The sequence below is a fragment of the Rhinatrema bivittatum genome, chromosome 9 (assembly GCF_901001135.1).
Source record: "Rhinatrema bivittatum chromosome 9, aRhiBiv1.1, whole genome shotgun sequence".
Classification (NCBI taxonomy): Eukaryota; Metazoa; Chordata; class Amphibia; order Gymnophiona; family Rhinatrematidae; genus Rhinatrema; species Rhinatrema bivittatum.
In genome coordinates this window covers 151,707,797-151,733,426 of record NC_042623.1, presented here as the reverse complement: position 1 = coordinate 151,733,426, position 25,630 = coordinate 151,707,797, and the positions used below count along the sequence as shown (strand labels likewise).

Below are 25,630 nucleotides of genomic sequence, written 5' to 3'. Positions count from 1 at the left end.
CCATGCCATTACTCTGCAAAAACGAGACTTGATTATTGTTGGTTATCTTATTGTGAATGCTTTTCAGTATTAAAATTAAAAGGCTATAGAGTGCTGCTTCTAGCAAGCTACGGTGGAGTTCAAGAAATATGAACAAGTTATTTCCTTAGATTTTGCTCACTTATGTATAGGGACCTTCATTTGTGGTTTTTATATATTTTTCTCAGGAATTTATCTGAAAATCAGTTTGAAAGACTCATTTTTTCCATGTAAATATTTGATTATTTAGGCAGACAAAAGCTAGGACAATAAAACTATATTTCCTAGCATGTAGCCAGAAGGACTCAGGGCCAATGGGTTCTGCTTCCCTGCCAGCAGATGGAGACTGAGTCAGATTTCAAAGATGACATCACCATATACATATCCCTACAGTGACCTCAGCCCTCTAGTATTTCTCCGCTCCTGCAGGGGATTGCTGTAATTTTTGGAAGGAGAAATTCTATATTCTAAATTGAAGAAAATTTACGCCCCGCTCTGCTGCAGTGATACCTCCTCCAGTTGAGAATTCATGAGATCCCTCAGAGGTGTGCCTTGGTCCAGAAGCTGGTTCTTGGCATGGACTTTGCTTCTCAAGCAGCTGAAAGGCAGCAGGTGTAGGAAGCCGAGCAATGACTGCCAAAGCCCTCTCCCCACGCAGCCGGAGACTGTCTCTGTACTCAGCCAGTAAGCGCTGAGCCCAGGTAAATTAAAAAAATAATAATAATTTAGCGATCCAGATACAATTGGAGGGATTTCTGGTAGGTTTCCTCCAGTCTCCGTGCTTGGCGCGCCTTACCGACAATGTTCCTGCTCCCGTGGGGGTAAGGGAAATTGGGCCTCCGAGCGGGTTGAGCAGCCCTCTGTGGGCTAAGCCCCGCTTTAGGCACACTGCGTGCATGACCTCGTCGGCGCCATCTTGTGTGCATTTCTGTGAGTGCAGTTAGGCCCTACATAAGACGTCTGTATGCGCAGTGGGTTCGCTCTGTGTACGCGCTGTTCTCGTAACGTCAGCGCGTACTTATGTGCACAACGTTGTGAACGAATACAGGTAAAGCTGAGTGCACGGACCAAGCTTGCACCTTGCCGTGCTCTCTAGGCGCTTTAAATTTGCGTACATTTAATTTAAGTGCTAGCCAATTGGAACACACAGTTACCTCTGCCAATGGTGCCGGCAACCAAGAAACCTAAACGCCTTGCTCTCTGCGCTGCTTGTCGTATGAGGGCTTCACAGCCTGACCTGAATTCCAACCTGTCAGCACTGTGAGGGAAGCCCAAGGAGAGTTGACTTCCTCTGACTTCGCTAATCCTGGCTCCTCCCATTCAGATGATGGGTTAGTCACAGCCTTAACTGGAAATATTCTGGACCTGAAAACCACCTTGTCTGGGTTGTCCCTGGGAGAGGGAAACTCAGCTGGGCCCACCCCAGTTCCCCCTGGACTAGGCATGGACCGGAAGGCTTTTTATTGGGTGGAATTTTTCCAGGGGCTGCAAGCCTTTGTACAGGTGCAATCTACTACCTCGCTTGCCCCTGTCTGGACGGAACCCCAGCCGGTAACCCCTCCCTCTCCCATTTCTATCGCCTGACCAAGGGTATGGCTAGTAAGGGACCCTGATGGCACAGATGAAGAGGAGAATCCGGATCCTTTGGAAAAAGGGGAAATTTCCCTCTGGTTGGAACCATATTGAACCATGTTAGTTCTTTCATAGAGACAAATTGCTGGCCCTGGTTTCTCAGACCCTGAAGATGCTGGGAGTTCCCGGGGCAGACTTTTATGATGGAATCAAAGAAGAATCCTATTCTGATTTCCCTGCGGAAAGCCTCTTGCTACTTTCCAGTACTGGAAGCCATCTAGGAGCTGATTGATCTGGAATGGGACGCCCCAGAAGAAAGTTTTAAAGGGGGCCGAACATTAGAGGCGCTATACCCGCTGGATCCAGTGGTGAGAGAGCATTTGCATTTCGCTAAAGTGGATGCCGTCTCTAAGAGCACAACTATCCCAGTGGAGGGAGGAGTGGCCTTAAAGGATGCACACGATAAATGGATGGAGTCCGTCCTTAAACAAGCCTTTGATGCAATAGCAATGACCTTACAGACTGCTTCTTGTTGTCCCCTGGTTGCTTGTTCATACCTGCTTCACTTGCAGGAGGTGGATGATGCCAGGGTGAATCCCAGAGCTGCTATGGAACCCACCGCTGCCTTTTTAGCAGACGCGGGCTCTGATTTAGTCCATACTTAAGCCAGAGGAGTGGCCTCAGTAGTAGCAGCCAGAAGACAGCTATGGTTGCAGAATTAATCAGCCAACACAACCTCCAAGGCCAACCTTACAAAGTTGCCCTTTAAAGGAGCACTCCTATTTGGAAATGATTTGGAAAAACTGGCCAATAAATGGGGTGAATCCCCAGTTCTCCGTCTCCTGGAAGATAAGAGGAAGCAGTTGCAGTGTCCCACATCTGAGGGGCCGGTCCAGAGGCTCCCAACGTTTCCGCCCCTATAGAAACTCAACATTTCAGAGATCTCGGCCTATTGGGAGCCCTCAGTCCTTTCGTAGTCGGCAGCCCAAGAGAGGGACCGGTTTTGAGTTCAGGCTCGTCCCAAACTTCCCAGTGAAAATTGGTTGACCCATCTTTGGAATGAGAAGATAAGGGGTCGACTGCCTCTCTTTTACCAATGGTGAGTCGATCACTTTAGACAAATGGGTACTGGAGGTCGTACGAGAAGGATATGCGCTGGAATTTTGCAGCACTCCTTGGGACATATTTATGTTGTCTCTTTGCCACTCCCAGCACAAAAAGCAGGCAGTGGAGATTACTCTTTTAAGGCTCCTCAGGATGAGGGCTGTAATCCCAGTACCTACGCCCCAGGAAAATACGGAGTGTTATTTCATCTATTTTATCATACCCAGGAAGAAAGGTTCTTTTCGCCCCATCCTGGACCTCGAGTGTCAACAGTCACCTACGAGTGAGTCATTTCCGCATGGAAACTTTATGCTCCGTGATAACGGCCGTACTAATGGGAGAGTTTCTAACCTCTCTGGATCTATCCGAGGCCTACCTACATATTCCAATCTGTCAAGAACACCAACGCTTCCTACGCTTGTTTGGTACTGGGGTGCCATTATTGGTTCTGGGCACTACCCTTTTGCCTCACCACTGCCTCCAGAACATTCTCCAATTATGGTGGTCGTGGTGGCAGCATTGAGAAGAGAAGGAATCCTGCTACACCCGTACTTGGGCGACTGGTTGATCCGGGCCAAGTCCGTGGAAGAGAGCCTCCGGGTGACTCCTTGCTTCAGGAACTCGTTTGGGTAGTAAACCTGGACAAGAGCAGTCTCAAGCCTTCCCAGTCGTTGGAGTATCTGTGAGTCTGGTTCGACACCAGGCTCAGCAAGGTCTTCTGAAGTTGATGTCCCAGGTGCGACAGTTGATGAACACAATACGCCCAACAGTGTAGAGCGTAGATGGTAGCAACCTTGGAAGTAATGCCATGGATGAGAGCGTACATGTGCCCCCTTCAACGCTCGCTGTTGTCATGTTGGAACCCACAGTCTCAAGACTATTCGAATCAGCTACACTTACTGATGGGAATCTGCTCTCATCTCCAGTGGTGGTTGCAGGCTCATCTGAGCAGGGGTGTGTCCCTGTTCCCCCCGAAATGGCTGGTTCTCACAATGGACGTGAGTCTCCAGGGCTGGGGAACTCACTGTCAGGAACTCACGGCCCAGAGATGTTGGACGGAGGAAGACCCCCTCTGGAGCATCAATCACCTGGAAGCCCAGGCAAGTAAGGCTGGCGAACTAACAATTCAGCCACAGACACCATGGTCAAGTGGTCCGTGTAATGTCAAACAACGCAACGACTGTAGCCTACATCAACAGGCAGGGAGGAACCAGGAGCCAGCAAGTGTGTCAGGAGATAGACCTCCTTATGGAATGGGCGGAAATACATCTACAGATGCAATTGGCCTCCCACATTGCAGGAAAAGACTGTCAGAGCAGACTTTCTAAGCAGGGAGAGTCAGGATCCAGGAGAGTGGGTGTTGTCTGACAAAGCAGTTCAACTGATAGATCGCTGGGACCTCCCATCCATCGACCTACTGGCCACATCTCAACACAAAGGTTCCCCGATTCTTCATTTGCAGAAGAGATCCACAGTCCTGGGAATTGATGCCCTCGTTCAGCTCTGGCCGGAAGAAGTTACTTTATGCCTTCCCTCAGTGGTCCCTGCTGGGCAGGGTCATTCACAGAATCGGACACCACAGGGGTTTAGTCCTACTATTAGCACCAGATTGGCCCAGCCATCTGTGGTACGTGGACATGTGGAAATTCATGGTAGAGATCCCCTGTGTCTTCCACTGCACAGGTATCCTGCTTCACGAGGATCAGAGTTTATTCTGTCTTAAGGTCTGGCCCTTGAGGGGTTCGCTTGATGAAGTGAGGACATTCAGCAGTGGTAATAGTTACCTTCACGTTTGGATGTTCTCCAAGCACCTAGTGTATGTGCGAGTCTGGAGAGTATTTGAAGCCTGGTGCGAGGAGCAGTCAAAATCCACTTATTTTGGACTTTTTACAGGAGGGCTTGAGTAAAGGTTTGGCCTCTTAACTCCTTGGAGGTACAGGTGGCAGCTCTTCCCTGTTTCAGGGGTGAGGTGAGCAGAGCCTTCCTGTCGGCTCACCCGGACATAGTCCATTTTCTAAAGGGAGTGAAGCACCTTCAGCCTCCCCTACAGTTGCTGGTTCTCTTGTGGAATCTTAATCTAGTATTGGAATTTTTGGCAGGTCTGCGCAGTCTTTCCTTGCATTTATTAACCTTGAAAACGGTGTTCATGGTGGCTATGTGCTTGGAGCGTTGCATTTCTGAATTGCAGGCATTGTTGTGTCTGGAACTGTTCCTCCACATGACTCCAGGATCATTACGTCTTCATACAGTTCCGTCCTTCTTGCCCAAAGTAGTCCTGGAGTTTCATTTGAATCAGTCCATTTCATTGCCATCCATCGATAAACTCAAGGACACGGAGGAATATTGCCTCCTCCGTCATTTGGATGTCAGTAGACGTTTGGTGCGGTATTTGGAAGTTTCAGAACCAGTCCGAAAGACGGGGACGCCTGTTTGTCCTTCATGGTGGAAGAAGCAGGACGAACCAGCTTTGCAGGCTACCATAGCTCACTGGCTTAAGAAGGTGGTCATGGGAGCCTATGTGGTGGCAGGAAAGCATTACCTTCTCAGGCTAAAGCTCATTCCATCAGGGCTCAGGCAGTCTCATGGGCGGACGTTAGTCTGCAGTCCCCTGTCGAGATCTGCCGAGCGGCGATGTGGTCCTCCTTGCACACCTTCTCCAAGTTCTATCACCTGGTCATACAGGCCTGAGAAGAAGCAACCTTTGCAAGGGCGGTATTAACTGGACCACGAGCAGCCTCCCACCCCGATCAGGAGTAGCTTTTGTACATCCCATTGATCCTGAGTCCATCTGGCTACACACTAGGAAATGGAGAAATTACTTACCTGATAATTTTGTTTTCCTTAGTGTAGACAGATAGGCTCAGCATCCTGCTCTTAGCTGCCCAAGAACAGTGCAAAGGATTTGCCCATAGAGCGGATATCGAATCCAAGAGATTACAGGTAAGCCTTCATCCAGTCATTAGATCAGGGCAGCTATATTCCTACTGAGGTTCAGTGTTTATAATTGGTTGAGTACAGTTACGGTTATCTATTTTTAATCATTTTTAAATCAAGTTTTTTCATTAGTATGTCCACAGTGGCTTTTGAAGAGAATACTGGAGGGCTGAGGTCACTGCAGGGTTAAGTATAGAGTGAGGTCAGCTTTGAAATCTGATTCCGTCTCCATCTGTTGGCAGGAGAGCATAACCCATTGGTCTGAGTCCATCTGTCTACACTAAGGAAATTAAAATTATCAGGTAAGTAATTTCTCCATTGAGCAAATTCTCCCACCCATCCGTTCAGTAGCCATCCCCATAACTCTCTCCATCCCCTGCCCTCCCCCCACACCTCCTTTGCAACAGCATTCATCCTTACCTGAGATGGCTCCAGGCTTCTCCTCTCTGCTATGGCTGCATGTTTACAGAGGCTCCCAACCTCTGTAGCACCACAAAGTGGAATATAAATAAATTTAAAAAAGAAATTGCACTTCTGCTTTTGTTCAGGGCCAGGGAGCTGGCTAGGAAATGCTTCTGGTTGACAGTGCCTGCTTCAAATGCATTCATGGCACCAAACAACAGGCCCTTTGCTTGGGGTGATGAGGTGAAACGGCATGGGCAGCACTGGAAGGGGAGCGCTCTCACTGGTGGAGTAGGGGGACAGGATTTGAAACACAACATGCACTTTGGCCCACACTGGCTTTCAGAAGTGGCTAGAGGCCTTGATGTGCTGCATCTGCAGCTTTGGAACAGATTTTTAATTATCCAAAAATTAGGGTGAGAATTGGTTTTAACCAGTTGTCACCTTTGGGACAAATCTTGGATTTTATGGTTGAAAATGTGTAAACTGAAAATGAAGGACCCTACTCGTGCATTACATTTCAGACTGGAGTATTTTGGACATTGAGGGTAACTTTTAAAGCCTTTTCCACAAGTAAAATAGTGCTTTACCTGCAGAAATGGGGTCTTTGAAAATTATCCGCCCTATGTATTGGTAAAAGTATGCAAATAGGGCCTCTGTGTGTACTTTCACCCACAGTGGCAGGAGGAGTTCCTGGGAGGGGGGTGAGACTAGGCACGTGCTTTTGCATTTTCAAAGTATGCAAGTTAAGTTTTCCTTGGAAAACTACCTGTACAAGTTAATAGGTGTAAATGGGTACGGGTAATTTTTTTCAAGTGAAAGTGTGAACAGAGTTTATGCTCATGCAGACAGTCTTAAAATTATCCTCTATATGTTTGTTGCCATCTTATGTTTAAAAGGAGGATCAAAATAATCCTATTTGCAGGTTTTAATAACATTTGAATCTTCTGGTAAATCTTGGATATACTTAAAGATAGAATTCTTTTATACTAAATTAATAGTTATGTTATTGAACATAATTCTTAAATATCTAAATTTAAGGAAATATGTTGGTTATTTCAGTGTAAACACTTTAATAAAAGCTGTAACTTGCAAGTCACTTAAATCCTTGGGTTTTTTTCTAAGTCCATTTTTTTGAAAATGTTTCACCATAAATGTTAACAAGAAAAAAATGTCACCATTTTGGTTTCAGACCTTGCTTGCATGTACAAACTATTTAGCCGCGTACCAAATGGCTTGAAGACAATGTGCGAATGTATGAGCTCTTACCTAAGAGAACAAGGCAAAGCACTTGTATCTGAAGAAGGAGAAGGAAAGAACCCTGTTGATTATATTCAAGTAGGTGGAACTTCCGTGGAATCTTTCTTCATGCACACTGTGTTCTTGATGTGCAGAGTATTAGAAGTTAATCACTGACATAATCTACATGGTATTCTTTACAACAGGGCCAAAACATTTGCTGAACTGTATTTATTTATTTGTTATTTTTATATATAGACATTTGATCTCAATTGAGTATAGTTCTAAAGTTTTAGGAGGATCTGTAAATATAATTTTAAAACCATGGATAAAGAAGAATAGATATTAAAATAGACATACATCCTGTGAGCCTTGTCTTTCATTATTGGCATCCAGGTATTGTGAATTGGTTTAGTGCACACCCTGCAATGCAATATAAACTATTCTGAACTGTTTTATCATTGGTGATTGTCTTTTATAAAGAATGTCAGTTCATGATCCCCACAATGGTATCTGGCCAATCACATTGTTAGTATTGTTCTAAAATTGTGATGTTTCTTGATTTTGTTTTCTTTATTTCTAAGGGCTTACTGGATTTAAAGAGTAGATTTGATCGTTTTCTTCAGGAATCGTTCAATAATGACCGACTTTTCAAGCAGACAATTGCAGGCGACTTTGAGTATTTTCTCAACCTCAATTCCAGGTCTCCAGAGTACCTTTCATTATTTATTGATGATAAACTGAAAAAAGGAGTCAAGGGAGTAAGTATAAGCTCAGTTATGAAAAAACATTGTGACCAAATTAGATACATTGTGTAATAACTGATTTCTTCTTTTGCAGATTTTGTAGGGTATCTTCACATAAAAGGTTCACTTGTGTTCAAAATTCAGGATGACTTGTTTTACATTGTTGCCAGTTCTTTAGCTTCTTTAAATTGAAGACATTGCATCCTTGAAATAGAATAGTTAAAATTATTGGTTTCCAGGTACTGTAAGAATGATTTCTGTCTTTCTTATGAAAGCATAAACCATTTTACTTCTAAATGAACGCTGCATATCTACAAGGAATTACAACTAATGCTTTTGTTTCTTGGGGTATGGGAATTTTTTTGGAGGGGTGGGGGTTTCTATCTTTGGCACATAAGATGCTCACTGCTATTTTGTTCTTGTGGAAGTTTTTCAGAATTTTTGACTCTTTAAAAACATGAAGCTTATGGTAGCATCATGTGCCTGGTATGACCCAGGGTCTCAGAGGGGACACTCTTCTGGACCCCTCATATCAAGTTGTAAACTGTATCTCAAGGCTCTGTGTACTGTTGTGCAAGAACTCAAAACTCTTTAGTGCTGAATAACTAATTTCGGTATACAATGTGTAAGCCTCATTAACTGGCATAAGAACATGCCATACTGGGTCAGACCAAGGGCCCATCAAGCCCAGCATCATGTTTCCAACAGTGGCCAATCCAGCCCATCAGAACTTGGCAAGTACCCAAAAACTGTCTATTCCATGGTACCGTTGCTAGTAATAGCAGTGGCTATTTTCTAGTCAACTTAATTAATAGTAGATAATGGACTTCTCCTCCAAGAACTTATCCAATCCTTTTTTTAAACACAGCTATACTAGGGATGTGCAAAGGGACGTCATACGTTGCATTCGTGATTCGGATTCATCGGGGAGCAAATGCGTTGCATGCAGCCGTATGGCACCCCGATGCATTAATACAGCGAGTTATATTCGTGTCCCAGCTAAAATTAAAATTAACAACCCCCCACCCTCCTGACCCCCCCTCAAGACTTACCAAAACTCCCTGGTGGTCCAGCGGGGAGTCCAGAAGCCATCCCCTGCACTCACACCCTCGTTTGCCGGTTTCATCATGGCGCCGATAGCCTGTGTCACAGGGGCTACCGGTGCCATTGGTCAGCCCCTGTCACATGGTCACCGGCGCCATCTTGTGCTCCTACCATGTGACAGAGGCTGACCAATGGCACAGGTAGCCCCTGTGACATAGTATGGGCAAAGGCTATCTGCGCCATTTTGAGTCCTGGCATCGGACGGCCGGCGTGCAGGAGGTCGCTCCCGGACCCCCGCTGGACTTTTGGCAAGTCTTGTGGGGGTCAGGAGGCACCCCCAAGCTGGCCAAAAGTCCCTGTGGGTCCAACGGGGGTCCCAGAGCGACCTCCTGCACGCCGGCTGTCCAATGCCAGGACTCAAAATGGCACAGATAGCCTATGTCACAGGGGCTACCGGTGCCATTGGTCAGCCCCTGTCACATGGTAGGAGCACAAGATGGCGCCGATGGACATGTGACAGGGGCTGACCAATGGCACCGGTAGCCCCTGTGACAAAGGCTATCGGCGCCATGATGAAACCAGCACCGAGGGTGTGAGTGCAGGGATGGCTCCCGGACTCCCCGCTGGACCACCAGGGAGTTTTGGTAAGTCTTTGGGCGGGGGGGGGGGGTTCAGGAGGTCTTGTTTAAATTTTTATTTAGGTGACCGAATAAAACAGAAATCCGTTAAATACGTGGGGAGTCGCGATGCGTTTCGCCTCCCCACGTATTTAACAGATAGGACAAAATACGTTGCGGATCACAAATACATGGAAAACGGATGCACACCCCTAAGCTATACTAACTTCACTAACCACATCTTCTGGCAACAAATTCCAGAATTTAATGGTTCGTTGAATTAAAAAGATCTTTCTCCGATTAGTTTTAAATGTGCCACATGCTAACTTCATGGAGTGCCCCCCTAGTCTTTCTATTATCCAAAAGCGTAAATAACCGATTCACATCTACCCATTCTAGATCTCTCATGATTTAAAAAACCTATATCATATCCCCCCTCAGCCGTCTCTTCTCCATGCTGAAAATTCCTAACCTCTTTAGTCTTTCCTCATAGGGGAGCTGTTCCATTCCCCATATCATTTTGGTAGCTCTTCTCTGTACCTTCTCCATCGCAATTATATCTTTTTTTAGATGCGGCAACCAGAAATGTACACAGTATTCAAGGTGCAGTCTCACCATGGAGCGATACAGAGACATTATGACATTTTCCGTTTTATTCACCATTCCCTTTCTAATAATTCCCAACATTCTGTTTGCTTTTTTGACTGCCGCAGCACACTAAACCGACGATTTCAATGTGTTATCCACTATGATGCCTAGATCTCTTTCTTGGGTTGTAGCACCTTACATGGAACCTAACATTGTGTAACTATGGCATGGGTTATTTTTCCCTATATGCATCACCTTGCACTTATCCACATTAAATTTCATCTGCCATTTTGATGCCCAATTTTCCAGTCTCACAAGGTCTTCCTGCAATTTATCACAATCTGCTTGTGATTTAACTACTCTGAACAATTTTGTATCATCTGCAAATTTGATTATCTCACTCGCCATAGTTCTTTCCAGATCATTTATAAATATATTGAAAAGTAAGGATCCCAATACAGATCCCTGAGGCACTCCACTGCCCATTCCCTTCCACTGAAAAATTGTCCATTTAATCCTACTGTTTCCTGTCTTTTAGCCAGCTTGTAATCCACAAAAGGACATCGCCACCTATCCTATGACTTTTTACTTTTCCTAGAAGCCTCTCATGAGGAACTTTGTCAAATGCCTTCTGAAAATCCAAGTACACTACATCTACCAGTTCACCTTTATCCACATGTTTATTAACTCCTTCAAAAAAAGTGAAGCAGATTTGTGATGCAAGATTTGCCTTGAGTAAAGCCATGCTGACTTTGTTCCATTAAACCACGTCTTTCTACATGTTCTGTGATTTTGATGTTTAGAACACTTTCCACTATTTTTCCTGGCACTGAAGTCAGGCTAACTGGTCTGTAGTTTCCCGGATCGCCCCTGGAGCCCTTTTTAAATATTGGGGTTACATTAGCTATCCTCCAGTCTTCAGGTACAATGGATGATTTTAATGATAGGTTACAAATTTTTACTAATAGGTCTGAAATTTCATTTTTTAGTTCCTTCAGAACTCTGGGGTGTATACCATCCGGTCCAGGTGACTTATTACTCTTCAGGTTGTCAATCAGGTCTTATCACATCTTCTAGGTTCACGGTGATTTGGTTCAGTCCATCTGAATCATTATCCATGAAAACCTTCTCCAGTACGGGTACCTTCCCAACATCCTCTTCAGTAAACACCGAAGCAAAGAAATCATTTAATCTTTCCGCGATGGTCTTATCTTCTCTAAGTGCTCCTTTAACCTCTCGATCATCTAATGGTCCAACTGACTTCCTCATAGGCTTTCTGCTTTGGATATATTTTAAAAAGATTTTACTGTGAGTTTTTCCCTCTACAGCCAACTTCTTTTCAAATTCTCTCTTAGCCTGTCTTATCAATGTCTTACATTTAACTTGCCAACGCTTATGCATTATCCTATTTTCTTCTGTTGGATCCTTCTTCCAATTTTTGAATGAAGATCTTTTGACTAAAATAGCTTCTTTCACCTCCCCTTTTAACCATGCCGGTAATCGTTTTGCCTTTTTCCACCTTTCTTAATGTGTGGAATACATCTGGACTGTGCTTCTAGGATGGTATTTTTTAATAATGACTACGCCTCTTGCACACTTCTTACTTTTGTAGCTGCTCCTTTCAGTTTTTTTCTAACAATTTTTCTCATTTTATCAAAGTTTCCCTTTTGAAAGTTTAGCACGAGAGCCGTGGATTTGCTTACTGTCCCCCTTCCAGTCATTAATTCAAGTTTGATCATATTATGATCACTATTGCCAAGCGGCCCCACCACCGTTACCCCTCTCACCAAATCCTGTGCTCCACTGAGAATTAGATCTAAAATTGCTCCCTCTCGTCGGGTCCTGAACCAATTGCTCCATAAAGCTATTATTTATTCCATCCAGGAGCTGTATCTCCCTAGCGTGTCCCGATGATACATTTACCCAGTCAATATTGGGGTAATTGAAGTCTAAACCAAAGACAGATCGTGCAAGGATAGAAACTTAAGTTCCACCACAAATTCAAATGTATAAATACTCAGTTTTATTCTCACAGTCAGTAAGACATAGCAACTCCACATATGTCTAAAAGAGAGTGTATCAGTCCCCCGACACGGTCCCGTGTTTCGCTGGTGGCTGCATCGGGAGGGACCACAGTAATAATAGAATCTTTTAAATGGACCATGGAGCGTAATTGAAGTCTCCCATTATTTCCCGTCGATAGCAGGGCTGAATTAGCCATGCTGTCATGGGAACTGCCAATCAGGGCGTGGGAGGCGGAGCTTAAGTAGCAGAGTGTAGAATTTTTCAGTCTCTGCTGCTGAGCGTGAGTTCCCGCGCAGGAAAGTAACAGATTCTCCTCAGTCTGTTTTTTCTGCGCGCGGGAGTGCACACGGAGCTATATTCTCCTCATACTCTTTTTGTTTTCAGGCAGAAAATGTCGAAAAAGCCTTCGGGCTTCAAACCGTGTCCCTGCGGTAGGATCATGTCTGTCACTGATGGACACGATCGCTGTTACCACTGCTTGGGACCGGATCACAATCAGTCCGATTGTGATTTTTGTGAACGGATGTCCCCGCGAGCCTGGCGTCATAGGGCCTACAGGATGCTGGAACTCAAAGTTTCAGATAGATCGTCGCCGACTCATTCTTCGCCGGGGCCGGCGTCACTGGCGACACCCCAGAAGAAAAGAGTCTTGTCGTGGAACCCGCAGGCCTCTGGGACCGGAGGTAAGGCCAAGCGGCTCATGGACCAGGACGAGACCCAGGGATCTGGGTCAGGTCACAAAGATAAACGAACCCCCGTGTCAAAACGGAGGGCTTCAAGGGAGCACTCGACTTCAACTCGGAAAAGACTGTGCCGGCGGTAATCCGATCATGTACGGGTGCACCGAGATCCATCGGTGCAGAGGGCAGATTCCCGATCAGGACCAAAAGCCCACCCGACGCACATGGCGTCGATGAAACAGCACCGCTTGACAGGCCTAAAGAGCATCGAACCAGCGCCGAGAACACTGGAGCCCGGCGTTCAAGACACAGGAGCCGGCGCCGAAAAAGCTGGCGTCATCCAGACCGGAGCCGGAACAGATGACACCGAAGCCGATGCGAACGCCGGTACAACAGGCTCCAGAGCCGGTGCCGAGCACGTCACGCCAGGAGCTGGGACCGCTTCCAAGACTGGCGCAAATACGAAGAGAGCTCATAAAGCAGATATATAACCCCTATCGAGGCACGAAAGACAGTCTTCGACAGTCAGATGCCATTGATCCCCTCTGGTTCTGCCTTTTCATGTCGCCTTCTTTCTTTCATGCTCTGTGCACTCTCCCAATCGTTCCGTTCACCCCTTTTTGCAACATGCCCAAATGGTTTTGTGCAACCTTAAGCCTATGTTCATCTTTTTGCTTTGTTATGGTTTTGTTTTTGATATTATTTAACTCTTATACCATGTTACTCAAAGTTTTCTGTTTTTGAATGTTTTTTTGTTCTATGTAATTGCTCCAGGGCAAGTATTCTGTTTGTTTCACTGTAAACCGGTTTGATTTGTATCCAGTGCAAGAAGATCGGTATATAAAAGCCAAAAATAAGTAAATAAAAATAAAAAATAAAACATCTTCAAAACGATCAATATCCGGGAGGGATTCGTCAACGGATAGTGAACATTCACATAGACGTAAGAGATCTAAACATCACAATAGGAGTTCTTCTTCCTCCTCCAGACATGTTCACGTGCATAAACGTCACCGCTCTTCATATTACACTGAGGTCAATACACCAGCTTCATCTTCCTCCCATCATGCAGGAAGGTCAGGATGTCCGGAGAGACAGATAATACCGATTTCATCTTCAACTTCATCTCGTTCCATCTCTAGGTCTACTGACAGGGAATCATCCGGACACCAATCGGGGCGTCACGCTAAAAACTTAGCAGAGGATGCTAGGTCGAGACCTCCTACCTCGCAGACTGCCCAACCAGTTTTTGCACCGGATGAACCGCCACCATTAGGCACGCTTCATAAACGCCCTCCGATGCCACCACAAACCAAAAAGGCATTCTGGGAGGATTCTTGCAGGATTCTTCGAAACTCTACATTCTTCATTTATTATGTCACCGGAATCCCTTTCTAGTCCACAGGAACCGACTGAACAGCCGCAGTTGCTCCCGGTGGAGCCAGCGCCTGCTGCAATACAACCACAGCCCTCGTCTCCAACTCGCTCTCACTCCTCACAAAGGGAGTCAGTATCGTCACAATCTTCGCCTTCCTCATCCACAGGCTACCCTTCAGATCCGCCAGAGCAACCACCTGAACCATATTCTCCCCCGGAGGATCTTTCTTACCCAAAGTTTGTAGATAAGATGGGAGCCATTATACGGTTGGAAGTGTAGAAATTGTTGGAGCCCAGGGCTGAAACATTGGGCCTCTTAAAGATCTTTGATAAGCCAGGGGAGCCTACATCGCTTCCACCACACAATGTATTACATAGTGTTCTTCAAAAGTCATGGGAGACACCGTTCACATTGTCAGCGGTGTCTAGGAAAACGGACTTGAAGTTTGTTACAAAAACCTTCTACATATTCCACTCCACAATTACCACATGACTCCATCGTCGTGGAATCAGCATTACAGAGGTCCAGAAAGTCAAAAACACATGCGTCCAATCCCCCTGGCAAGGATAATAAATTCCTAGATGATTTTGCTATGCGAATCTACCAAAACGCAATGCTAACAGCACGCATTCATCATCACCAATTCTACATGGTCCAGTACATGAATGAATGTATACAAGCAACCAAAGGAATGTTTACCTCGACTGGGGATAGCATCCCTTCGCCTATTTTAGACATGGAAGAATGTTCACGTCATCTGCTTCAGGCAGTCTATGAAGGATTTGAAAACTCCTCTCGAGCATCAGCCACAGCAGTAGCAGCACGCAGACTGGCTTGGTTAAAAGCCAGTGCTATCCGAGAGGACTTGCATGAGAAGTTAGCTAATCTTCCTTGTATGGGAGATAACTTGTTCGGCGAGCGATTCCATGATACAGTTAGTAAGTTGAAGGATCAAGCTCTCGCAATACAATCCTTAACACCAACATCTTCCAAAATAGACTATCAGACGGCTCGTAGACAACCTTTTCTAGAAGACCATATAGGAATTATCAACCTTTTCGAACGCAGTCTTATCCTACATTTCAAAGACAGCAGACTCATTCTCCTCCACAACACCAGCAGAGGAGGGGAAAACCACGGTCACAAAGACAACAACAACCGCAGCAAACAGCAGCCCCAGTAAAGTCCTCAGTCTTTTTAAGGACCAGGCCACCACCACCCCCAACAGAAGCACCTCCTGGAAGAATTACAGCTCGCTTCACTGCCTGGGAGTCCATAACATCGGATCAGTGGGTGCTAGAAATAGTGAAGAATGGATATCAACTTCAGTTTATCACCAAGCCCCAAATTCCACATCTAACACCTTGGGGATCGAAAACTCTGCACCCCCAGCTCGCCCAAGAGATAACCCTACTGCACCATCAGGGGGCTATCCGGTACGTTCCTCGAGCGGACCAGGGCAAGGGCTTTTATTCCCCATACTTCCTAATTCCAAAGAAATCCGGGGGAAACAGACCTATCCTGGACCTAAGGGACTTGAACAAATGTATAGTTCAGGAAAAATTCAAGATGGTTTCTCTGAAGTCCATCCTTCCCTTATTACAACCCAAGGACTGGATGTGTTCAATAGATCTGAAGGATGCTTACACACACATTCCAATCCACCGATCCTCTTGGCAATACCTCTGTTTTCAATACCACAATCAACATTACCAATACAAGGTCCTTCCCTTTGGTCTATCGGCAGCACCCAGGGTATTCACCAAATGTATGGTAGTGGTGGTGGCCCACCTTTAACAACAAGGTCTGACAATTTTTCCATATATGGACGATTGGTTAATAGTAGCGTCGGACCCGATTCTATTAAAGGATCATCTCACCATAGCAATCAGTTGCCTCCAGGATTGGGGTTGATCATCAGCTACCCAAAATCCACGTTACAACCTACACAACTGCTGCACTTCATAGGAGCTTACCTGGTCACCAATCGCACCAGAGCATTCCTTCCGGAGGACAGGAAGTTGACAATACGTTCTCTCCTTCGATCACTGAAGGATACGCAGCGCCCAACGGCTCGAAACATTCTGACAGCTTTGGATCACATGGCAGCAAATTTCACGGTGCTGAACATGAAACTTCACATGAGACTCTTGCAGGGGGGTCTCAAACGGCAGTGGAAACAGCACTCACAACCATTGCAAAAACGTGTAATGTTGACATTTCAGATGAAGGAGGACATCGAGTGGTGGCTCCTAGAACACACGTTAGACAAAGGAGCCTAATTCAGTCCTCCGCCACACAATGCAGCCCTCACGACAGATGCATCCCGAAGAGGTTGGGGAGCACATCTAGACCTCTGGGAAACGCAAGGTCGGTCACCTACCGAACAGAATCTGCAGATCAATCTTCTGGAACTAAGAGCGATATGCAATGCCCTAACAACCCTTCAGAAATACCTGCAAGGTCGACGAGTCATGATTTATACGGACAATCAAGTGGCAATGTTTTATATAAACAAGCAAGGCAAGTCCGGTTCATGGTCCCTCTGCAGGGAAGCCCTGCAAATCTTTCACCATGCACACAGGCATTCCATTCATCTCCAAGCGAACTACCTGCTGGGACTAGCAAACCCCAGAGTGGATAGGTTAAGTCGCATTTTTCACCCACACGAATGGTCACCCAACCCGGAAGTGACTCAGCAGATCTTCGCTCATTGGGGAACCCCCAACAATAGATCTCTTTGCAACGGAAGCGAACACGCAACTTCTACAATTTTGCTCGATTCGACCGAGCAGATCACGACTCGCTCAGGATGCATTCCTAATCCCATGGATGACAAATCTCCTATATGCCTTTCCACCGATTCCACTAATCATCAGGACACTCCAAAAATACATATTGGACAACAGCCAAATGATCCTCATTGCTCCAGCCTGGCCCAGACAACCGTTCCTTTGTCTAACGTGTGTTCTAGGAGCCACCACTCGATGTCCTCCATCTGAAATGTCAACATTACACGTTTTTGCAATGGTTGTGAGTGCTGTTGCCACTGCCGTTTGAGACCCCCCTGCAAGAGTCTCATGTGAAGTTTCATGTTCAGCACCGTGAAATTTGCTGCCATGTGATCCAAAGCTGTCAGAATGTTTCGAGCCGTTGGGCGCTGCGTATCCTTCAGTGATCGAAGGAGAGAACGTATTGTCAACTTCCTGTCCTCCAGAAGGAATGCTCTGGTGCGATTGGTGACCGGGTAAGCTCCTATGAAGTGCAGCAGTTGTGTAGGTTGTAACATGGATTTTGGGTAGTTGATGATCAGCCCCAATCCTGGAGGCAACTGATTGCTATGGTGAGATGATCCTTTAATAGAATCGGGTCTGACGCTACTATTAACCAATCGTCCAGACAACCCAGACTATACATTTGTTCAAGTCCCTTAGGTCCAGGATAGGTCTGTTTCCCCCGGATTTCTTTGGAATTAGGAAGTATGGGGAATAAAAGCCCTTGCCCTGGTTATCTCTTACGTCTGTCAATCGACAATCCAGTCCGGTTACCAGACCGACCAGATCTTCTACTTCAGGAAGGCGGAGTGCTCATCCATCCACTCCATTCCTCCCTCCATCTGACTGCATGGAGATTGAACAGGCACTACTAACGGCACAGAGAGTTTCTGCAGTAGCACAAGCGATACTTCTAGAATCAAGGAAACCATCTACTAGATGCAATTATACCTTCAAATGGAAACGCTATTCCAACTGGTGTACGGAGAACGGTATTTCACCCATCGACTGTTCATCAACCCTCTTATTAGATTATCTCCATTCCCTATATCAGGCTGGATTAGCAACCTCATCTATAAGGGTTCATCTCAGAGCGATTGCCGCATATCACCGGCTGATCAATAATCACTCTATTGCTGAGCACCCATTATTATCCAGGTTTATCAAGGGTTTACTGCATCTTCGCCCGCCAATAGCTAAAACACCGGTTCCTTGGAACCTCAATGTACTTCTTGAACAACTAATGCTACCACCATTTGAACCCATGGAGTCAGCACATCTCAAATATCTCACCTGGAAAGTAGTAGCTTTAGTAGCAGTAACATCTGCACATAGAGCGAGTGAATTACAGGTACTAGTCCATTACGAACCGTACCTACAATTCCATCACAATAAAGTCATCCTACATCCTCATCCAGCCTTCCTTTCAAAGGTGATTTTGGCTTTCCATCTCAATCAATCAATAGAGCTACCCATTTTTTTCCCAAAACCTCATTCAAACGATAGGGAACGCTTGTTGCACACCTTGGACTGTAAACGAGCGCTGGCTTATTACAAAAGAAGAACTCACTCGACGAACCGGGTATCTCAATTTGTTTCCTTCAACCCGAATGCCCCGGGATTGCCGGTAGCTAAACAAACAATCTCAAGCTGGATAGTACAGTGTATCCAGTTTTGTTACAACAAGAAAAATTTACCACTTCCCTCTCTTCCACGAGCTCATCAAGTTCGTGCCATGGCTACATCCATGGCACATCTTAAAAATGTACAACCAGTGGATATCTGCAAGGTGGCCACATGGTCCTCCCTTCACATCTTTACTTCTCATTACTGCATAGACAAGCAGTCAGCAGCAGATGCTACGCTGGGACAGGCAATTCTACACACATTGCCTACTTAAGACAAGCGACTACCACAGTTAGCCATCACGCACTAGATAATTGATTAAGCGTGATAGGGAGCTTGGGACTCCCATGACAGCATGGCTAATTCAGCCCTGCTATCGACAGGAAAAGCAAGTTGCTTACCGTAAACGGTGTTTCCGTAGATAGGATGAATTAGCCATGCTGACCCAACCATCTCCCTGGTAGTCGCATTTCCAACCGCTACGCTCAAGCTTAACTACAGACTGAGAAGAATCTGTTACTTTCCTGCGCGGGAACTCCCGCGCAGCCGCAGAGACTGAAAAAATCTACACTCTGCTACTTAAACTCCACCTCCTGGGCCCTGATTGGAATTCCCATGACAGCATGGCTAATTCATCCTGCTATCTACGGAAACACCGTTTACGGTAAGCAAACTTGCTTTTACCGCATTACCAATTTAGTTAGCTTCCCTAATTTCTCTTAGCATTTCACTGTCAGTCTCACCATCTTGACCAGGTGGACGGTAGTATACTCCTATCAGTATAGTCTTCCCCAACACACTAGGGATTTCTACCCATAAAGATTCAATTGTGCATTTAGTCTTATGCAGGATGTTTATCCTGTTGGACTGTATGCCATCTCGGACACAAAGCGCCACACCGTCTCCCGGGTGCTCCTCTGTCATTGCGATATAATTTGTACCCTGGTATAGCACGGTCACATTGGTTGTCCTTCTTCCACCATGTCTTTGAGATGCCAATTAAGTCTGTCGTCATTCACTGCTATAGATTCTAATTCTCCCATCTTACTTCTTAGACTTCTGGCATTAGCATACAAACATTTCAAAGTTTGTTTTTTGTTTGTATTTTCATTCTGCTTTTTAATTGATAGAGATGTTAGAATTTTTTAGCTCAGGTGAGTTTTTAGTTACAGGCACTTGGACTACTTTGATTATTGGAACCTCACTGTCGGGATGCCCTAATTCTAATGCATCATTAGTATCCTGTGAAGATACCTCTCTCCGAACCATGCGCTGCTGAGTGACTGTCTGCTTTCCCCTTTGTTCTAGTTTAAAAGCTGCTCTATCTCCTTTTTAAAGGTTAGCGCCAGCAGTCTGGTTCCACCCTGGTTAAGGTGGAGCCCATCCCTTCGGAAGAGACTCCCCCTTCCCCAAAAGGTTCCCCAGTTCCTAACAAAACTGAATCCCTCTTCCTTGCACCATCGTCTCATCCACGCATTGAGACTCCGAAGCTCTGCCTGCCTCTGGTGACCTGCGCGTGGAACAGGGAGCATTTCAGAAAATGCTACCCTGGAGGTTCTGGATTTAAGCTTTCTACCTAAGAGCCTAAATTTGGCTTCCAGAACCTCCCTCCCACATTTTCCTATGTTAGTGCCCACATGTACCATGACAGCTGGCATGTATAGGGAATAGCTGTGTTGGTTAATCAAGTATGCTAAATTGGATAGTTATCTGAGATCTTCTGATTCCTATTGTTTTCCCTCTCCTTTTGTCTCTTGCAATAAACAGGATGGGATGGGATGATGCTGGAGTGACCAGAGCACAGCAAAGAAAAGCTACTCTGCTCCCTAATCCAACCCATCTCTGCCATTCCTTCTGCCTCCCAAAGTGCTTTAGTTGAGTGCCATATAGTAGAGCTTTTTAATGTATGTTGTTCTTATGGTATAAGTTCTATTTTTGCCTCAATTACAGTTTAGTGGGTTGCTTTGCACATGGTTTCTGAACATCTACAACAGTCGGAAACTGTGATTGAATGTTGCAAATGTGTCTCCTTTAGGAAAATCCACAATGAATATGTGTGATATATATTTTCATATAGTGGAGTTAGTATATGCAAATATTTTATGCATATATTAGATACCCTGAAAATCAGACCTATTTTGCAGCACTTAAGGACCAGAATTGCCTACCCCAAGCTACAATGAGCCACACTGAGTTACAGTACATGACCATGTCAAGGCATTTCTTCCATGGATATCAGGGGTGGCTCAAGGCAGTCTGCTGCCTGAGGCAAGGGATAAGATGGCGCCCCCCCCAAAGCACAAAATAGGTCAAATCATTGAGAGGGTCATCGGGGGAAGGGGGCAGAGGTTTCCTTTGGAATCTGGCCCTTCCGGTGATTTGAAATGCTACAGAAAGAAGAAAGCAAGGGTCAGAATTCCCAAAGAAGTGGCAGGCAGTGCATCACTGATATTTCTTGGAAGCTGGCAACCTTGCTACACTTCCAAAAAGCTACAACCTGCCTCCCACATTTCCACAGCATTTGCCCCCTGGAGAAGTGAGAATTGATGAATGGTGGTAGTGGTGGTGGGGGGGTGTCTTTGTGTGGCACACTCTCCAGGTTGGTGCAAGGATATCAAGTGCATTAGGCAAACTTTACACACTAACCCTCACCACACCCAATTAAAAACTGCAATTATAATAGATTGTACATGAAAAAAGATATTCATAGCCTTCAGAGGTTGAAATATTACAGCGAGATGTATATTATTTTTACATGCACTGCATTGGTGCCAACCAGAAAACCCTGCAAAAAAACCATTTAGTATTAGGCCTATTGTAATGTACATTTGATGTGGGCTTGGCCCTCAGAAAGCCATGAGTAAACTGAGCAATGTTAATATAGTAAACCTATTATGATGTATTTTATGTTCAGATTATAATCTGTTTAGTACAATATGTTTGCTATAAGCGGCCTAGAAATATTTTAAATAAATAAACCTCCCATAATAAAACAGTACTAAATGCCAGCACTCAAGCAGTAACAACCCTACTTTTGAAAAGACAATACTACAAATATTGCACCAGGTTCTAAAATACAATACACCTCCTATTAGGAATAAGCCAGGTTGCTGTATCCTACACAGATACTACATGCCAGAAGAATACGTCACTTCAATCACACATGTAGATCACAGATTGATCGACACCAAATATAGAATAAAATATAAACAGAAATGTGCAGACAAAACCTGAACTGGAAACTGCATGAAGCCATCGTTGCAGTGCAATGATGTAAAAACAAAACACCATCATTCCTCAAAACAATAATCAAGAAATATAACATTAATCATAATAGTAAAATTATAGTAATAGAAAAAATATTTCAAATGACTGATGACAGGACCTCAAAATTTTTTATTAAATGTTCTTAAAAAAAAAAAAAAAAAAAAGAATTTCAAAACACACATCAAATAACATTCATCTGTTAAATCTAATAAGAATAAAAAAAAAAAAGTCCCACTCTCCATACCTGATATCTTTTGATTTCCAGTCACCCTAAAATTGTTGTGGATTGGGGGAGGGGGATAACACAAACATACAGACTCTCTCTCATATACACAGGCTTTCTCTCCCTCCTCTCACATACATAGGCTCTCATGCACCCAACACTCACACATGTACATATTCTCTCTCTCACACATGCACGCAGGTTCTCACGCACACCACCACAATCACACGTATACGGGCGCGCACTCTCATGCACACACACCCATGCACCTACATAGCCTCTCACTCTCTTGTACATACATACATACACACATACACAGGGTCTCATTCTCAGCGCACACAGGCTCGCTCGCACGCATACACACCCACACATAAGCTCACACTCTCAGGGCATCCCTGTCTCTTTAGGCCACATCAGGATGGGGTCTGCTGTGGCTCTATCAGGACTTTCTTTGGGTCGTGACAGGATAGGTGGTGATGGTGGTGCCCAGGGCAACGACTTAGCATGTTCTACCCAAAGGCTATCACTGCTCACTCTCCATTTTCTCTCACCAGTCACTGTCAGCTTTCTCCTCAGATCAGTCTCTGTTTTGCAACTGTTATCCTTCCCACCAGATTTCTTTTGTCAGTCTCCTCTCCCCCAGACTAGTCTCTCTCATCACTGTTACCCCTCCTCCAGACTAGTATGTAATCCCACCCACAAGACCAGTCTCTTGTCATTGTCACCCCCCCCCCCCCATGACCAGTCTCTTGCCACTATCATCCACTCCCCCACAAGACCAGACTCTCTCTCTCTCTCATGAGTCACTGTCACCCCCCAGGTCAGTCTGACTCTCTCCAGTCACTATCACCCCTCCCCTAAAGCAGTCTCTCAGCAGTCACTATGACCCTTGCCTAAGACTTGTCTCTTTCATTTACTGTCTTACCCCACTCACTGCAAGACCAGTGTCTCTCTCACTCCAGGAGGGGGAGGAGCTGCTGGATATTTAGTATGTTCCAGCAGAAGTATCATTGCAGGCAACACTACTTCTGGAGTGGGGCCTGCAGTTTGCCTGCTCAATGCCTTCTAGGTCTCTTGCTCTGCTCCCCCATCCCAGTAGCTGCCCTGCCCTGTCCCAGTCAAACTCCATAGTGTGTGTGAGCTGCCAGCCTGCTGCTGCCTTAAAACTGTCTCTCCTGCAGCTGTCCCATTCTACCTCGCGGCTCTCTCACTGACATCCTGGACCCTTGAGACTCAGCTTTTTTCCCACAGCATGAGTCCCCACCATACCTGGGAACTTTTGATTTCCAGTCACCCTGAAATTATCGTGAATGTGTGTTTGGAGGACCGAGGGACCTGATGTGCACACTTATTCTCCTACACATACATATTACACTCACATGTTCACAATCACTTTCCACACACACACGTTCATTCTTACATGCTAACTCTCATTCTTCATTCTCTGATACATGCTCACTTACAGCTTTATTCCTCTCATTTTCCCCACATAAACACCCCCTCACACATATGCCCACTCACCCTAACAGCTATATTCATTCATACTTTAACTTCTCTTCCTCCTACACAAACACACACTCGACATGCTCTTTCTCCTCCCTTTGATATACTCCATCCCCCATGCACATACCCATTCACACATATATATATATATATATATATATATATATATATATGCATACACACAATCCCTCACACACACCCCTCACTGACTACCTCTCCCCACCTTAAACTCCCCAGTAGCAGCAACCTCCTCTTGGGGATGATAGGAAGACTCCTTCCAGCCAATAGCAGCATCTTCTGCTGCTTTTATTGGCCTCCTCCCACAGTCAGGAAGAAGGGAGGAGGCATACCATTGGTCCATAGGTGCAAGAAGAAAACAGGGGGCCTCCGATTTGTCATAGGGCAGGGAAAAGGAAGGAGGCATTCAATGGATCAGAGTAGGCCAATAGACGCTTTCTAATCTGATTGCTTAACTAGCGCAACAACTGCAAGACACCCGGAGGTTATGGGTGTTGGCTCGGATACCCAGCAATTCTATTAGAATTCCAGAGTCTCTGGGTCAAATCCTGGATTTTGGAGGCAGGTATCACAACAGCAGAAAATGCTGAGCCTGTGCCACGTGACATGGGTCGCTGCATCTTTCTTCTTTTTTTTTTTTTTTCTTTTATTAGATCATTAGATGTGTGCCACTTTGTGAACACAGAGGGCAGCTGAGTATGAGGCAGTCGGCAGGGGCAGGCAGTGTGAGGAAGACGCCACAGCAGTGTTCTGAGAGGCGTCTTTTACTGCCTGAAGCAGCTGCCTCACCCTGCCTCATTATAGAACCACCCCTGATGGATATATTGAGAAATCTGACACTTTTAATAAACTTTTTATTTATATTACATTTCAATTAAAGTAAATTTAATATCTATAGAAACGGTAACAAAAGAAGAAAAATTAATTAGAAGAATACAGTAATACAAAATATATTCCTTTTCTTAGCATCCAGTCAGATGTCTCCAGAACAAGTGGGCTATGCACTTTTCCCAGCAGATGGAAACAGAGCAAACTGACTTCTCAATAGATATACCCCTGCAGCGACAGCCTGCCAGTATTCTCCAGCAGATGGTGGACGTGCATCTCCCCACTGGGGATTGCTTCATTATAAAGAAAATGAGAATTAAGGAAATAAATTTGCCTTGCTGTCCTGCAGTGATACTAAATGGTCGCTCCCACAGTTGAGAATTCCTGTGGTGATTTCCGTGGTCCCTCAGACAAGTGCTTTGGGTCCAGTAGCTGATTTCAGCTGGCGTGGACTTAACTGCTTGAGCAGCTGAAAGGCAACAGGTGCAGGAAGCCAAGTGATGGCACATGCCCTCTCCTCCTGCAGCCGGAGACTGTCTCTGTACTCAGCCAGGTAAGGCTGAGCTCTGGTAAGTTTAAAAAAAAATAAAAATTAGAGAGACCTAGAAGGAGCTTTTTGTTGTGTAGGGCTTCCTCCTTCACCCGATCTCTGTGCTGGGTGTGCTGGTCCGACGTTTGTCCTGCTCCATGGGAGGTTAAGAGATGTGGGCAGCCTAGTGGGTTGAGCAGACTCCTTAGGCTAGGCCCCTGCTCTAAGGCTTTTCGCTGCGCACCGTGTGGTAGGCCACAGGGGCATTTTGTGCTTTCTAAGGCTGCCATCTACAGGATTGTCGGTCTGGCATGTGCTGTGTGCCCAGGTTATGCGCCCAGTTTATGGGCCTTGTAGTCTGTGCATCCATGTTAAGTGACACCGTAGTGACCGCTTGCCTTCCTCTGCGCAGAAGTAGTACTGCGCACTTAAGTTTTTTGTGTGCTTATTTTTGGGTGCCTAGGTTGAGCGCACCTATTAAAAAAAAAAAAACCAAACCAAAAAAAACCCCAAAA

General features: G+C 45.4%; 1 protein-coding gene across 1 annotated transcript in view; it reads left to right on the top strand.

The window, feature by feature from the left end:
- CUL3 (cullin 3) overlaps positions 1-25,630 on the top strand; it is a 233,785-nt gene that overhangs the window by 133,329 nt on the left and 74,826 nt on the right. Inside the window, exons 7-8 of the mRNA XM_029615271.1 lie at positions 7,223-7,368; positions 7,854-8,030. Coding sequence (XP_029471131.1) covers positions 7,223-7,368; positions 7,854-8,030 — 323 coding nt within the window. The remainder of the gene's footprint in view (positions 1-7,222; positions 7,369-7,853; positions 8,031-25,630) is intronic.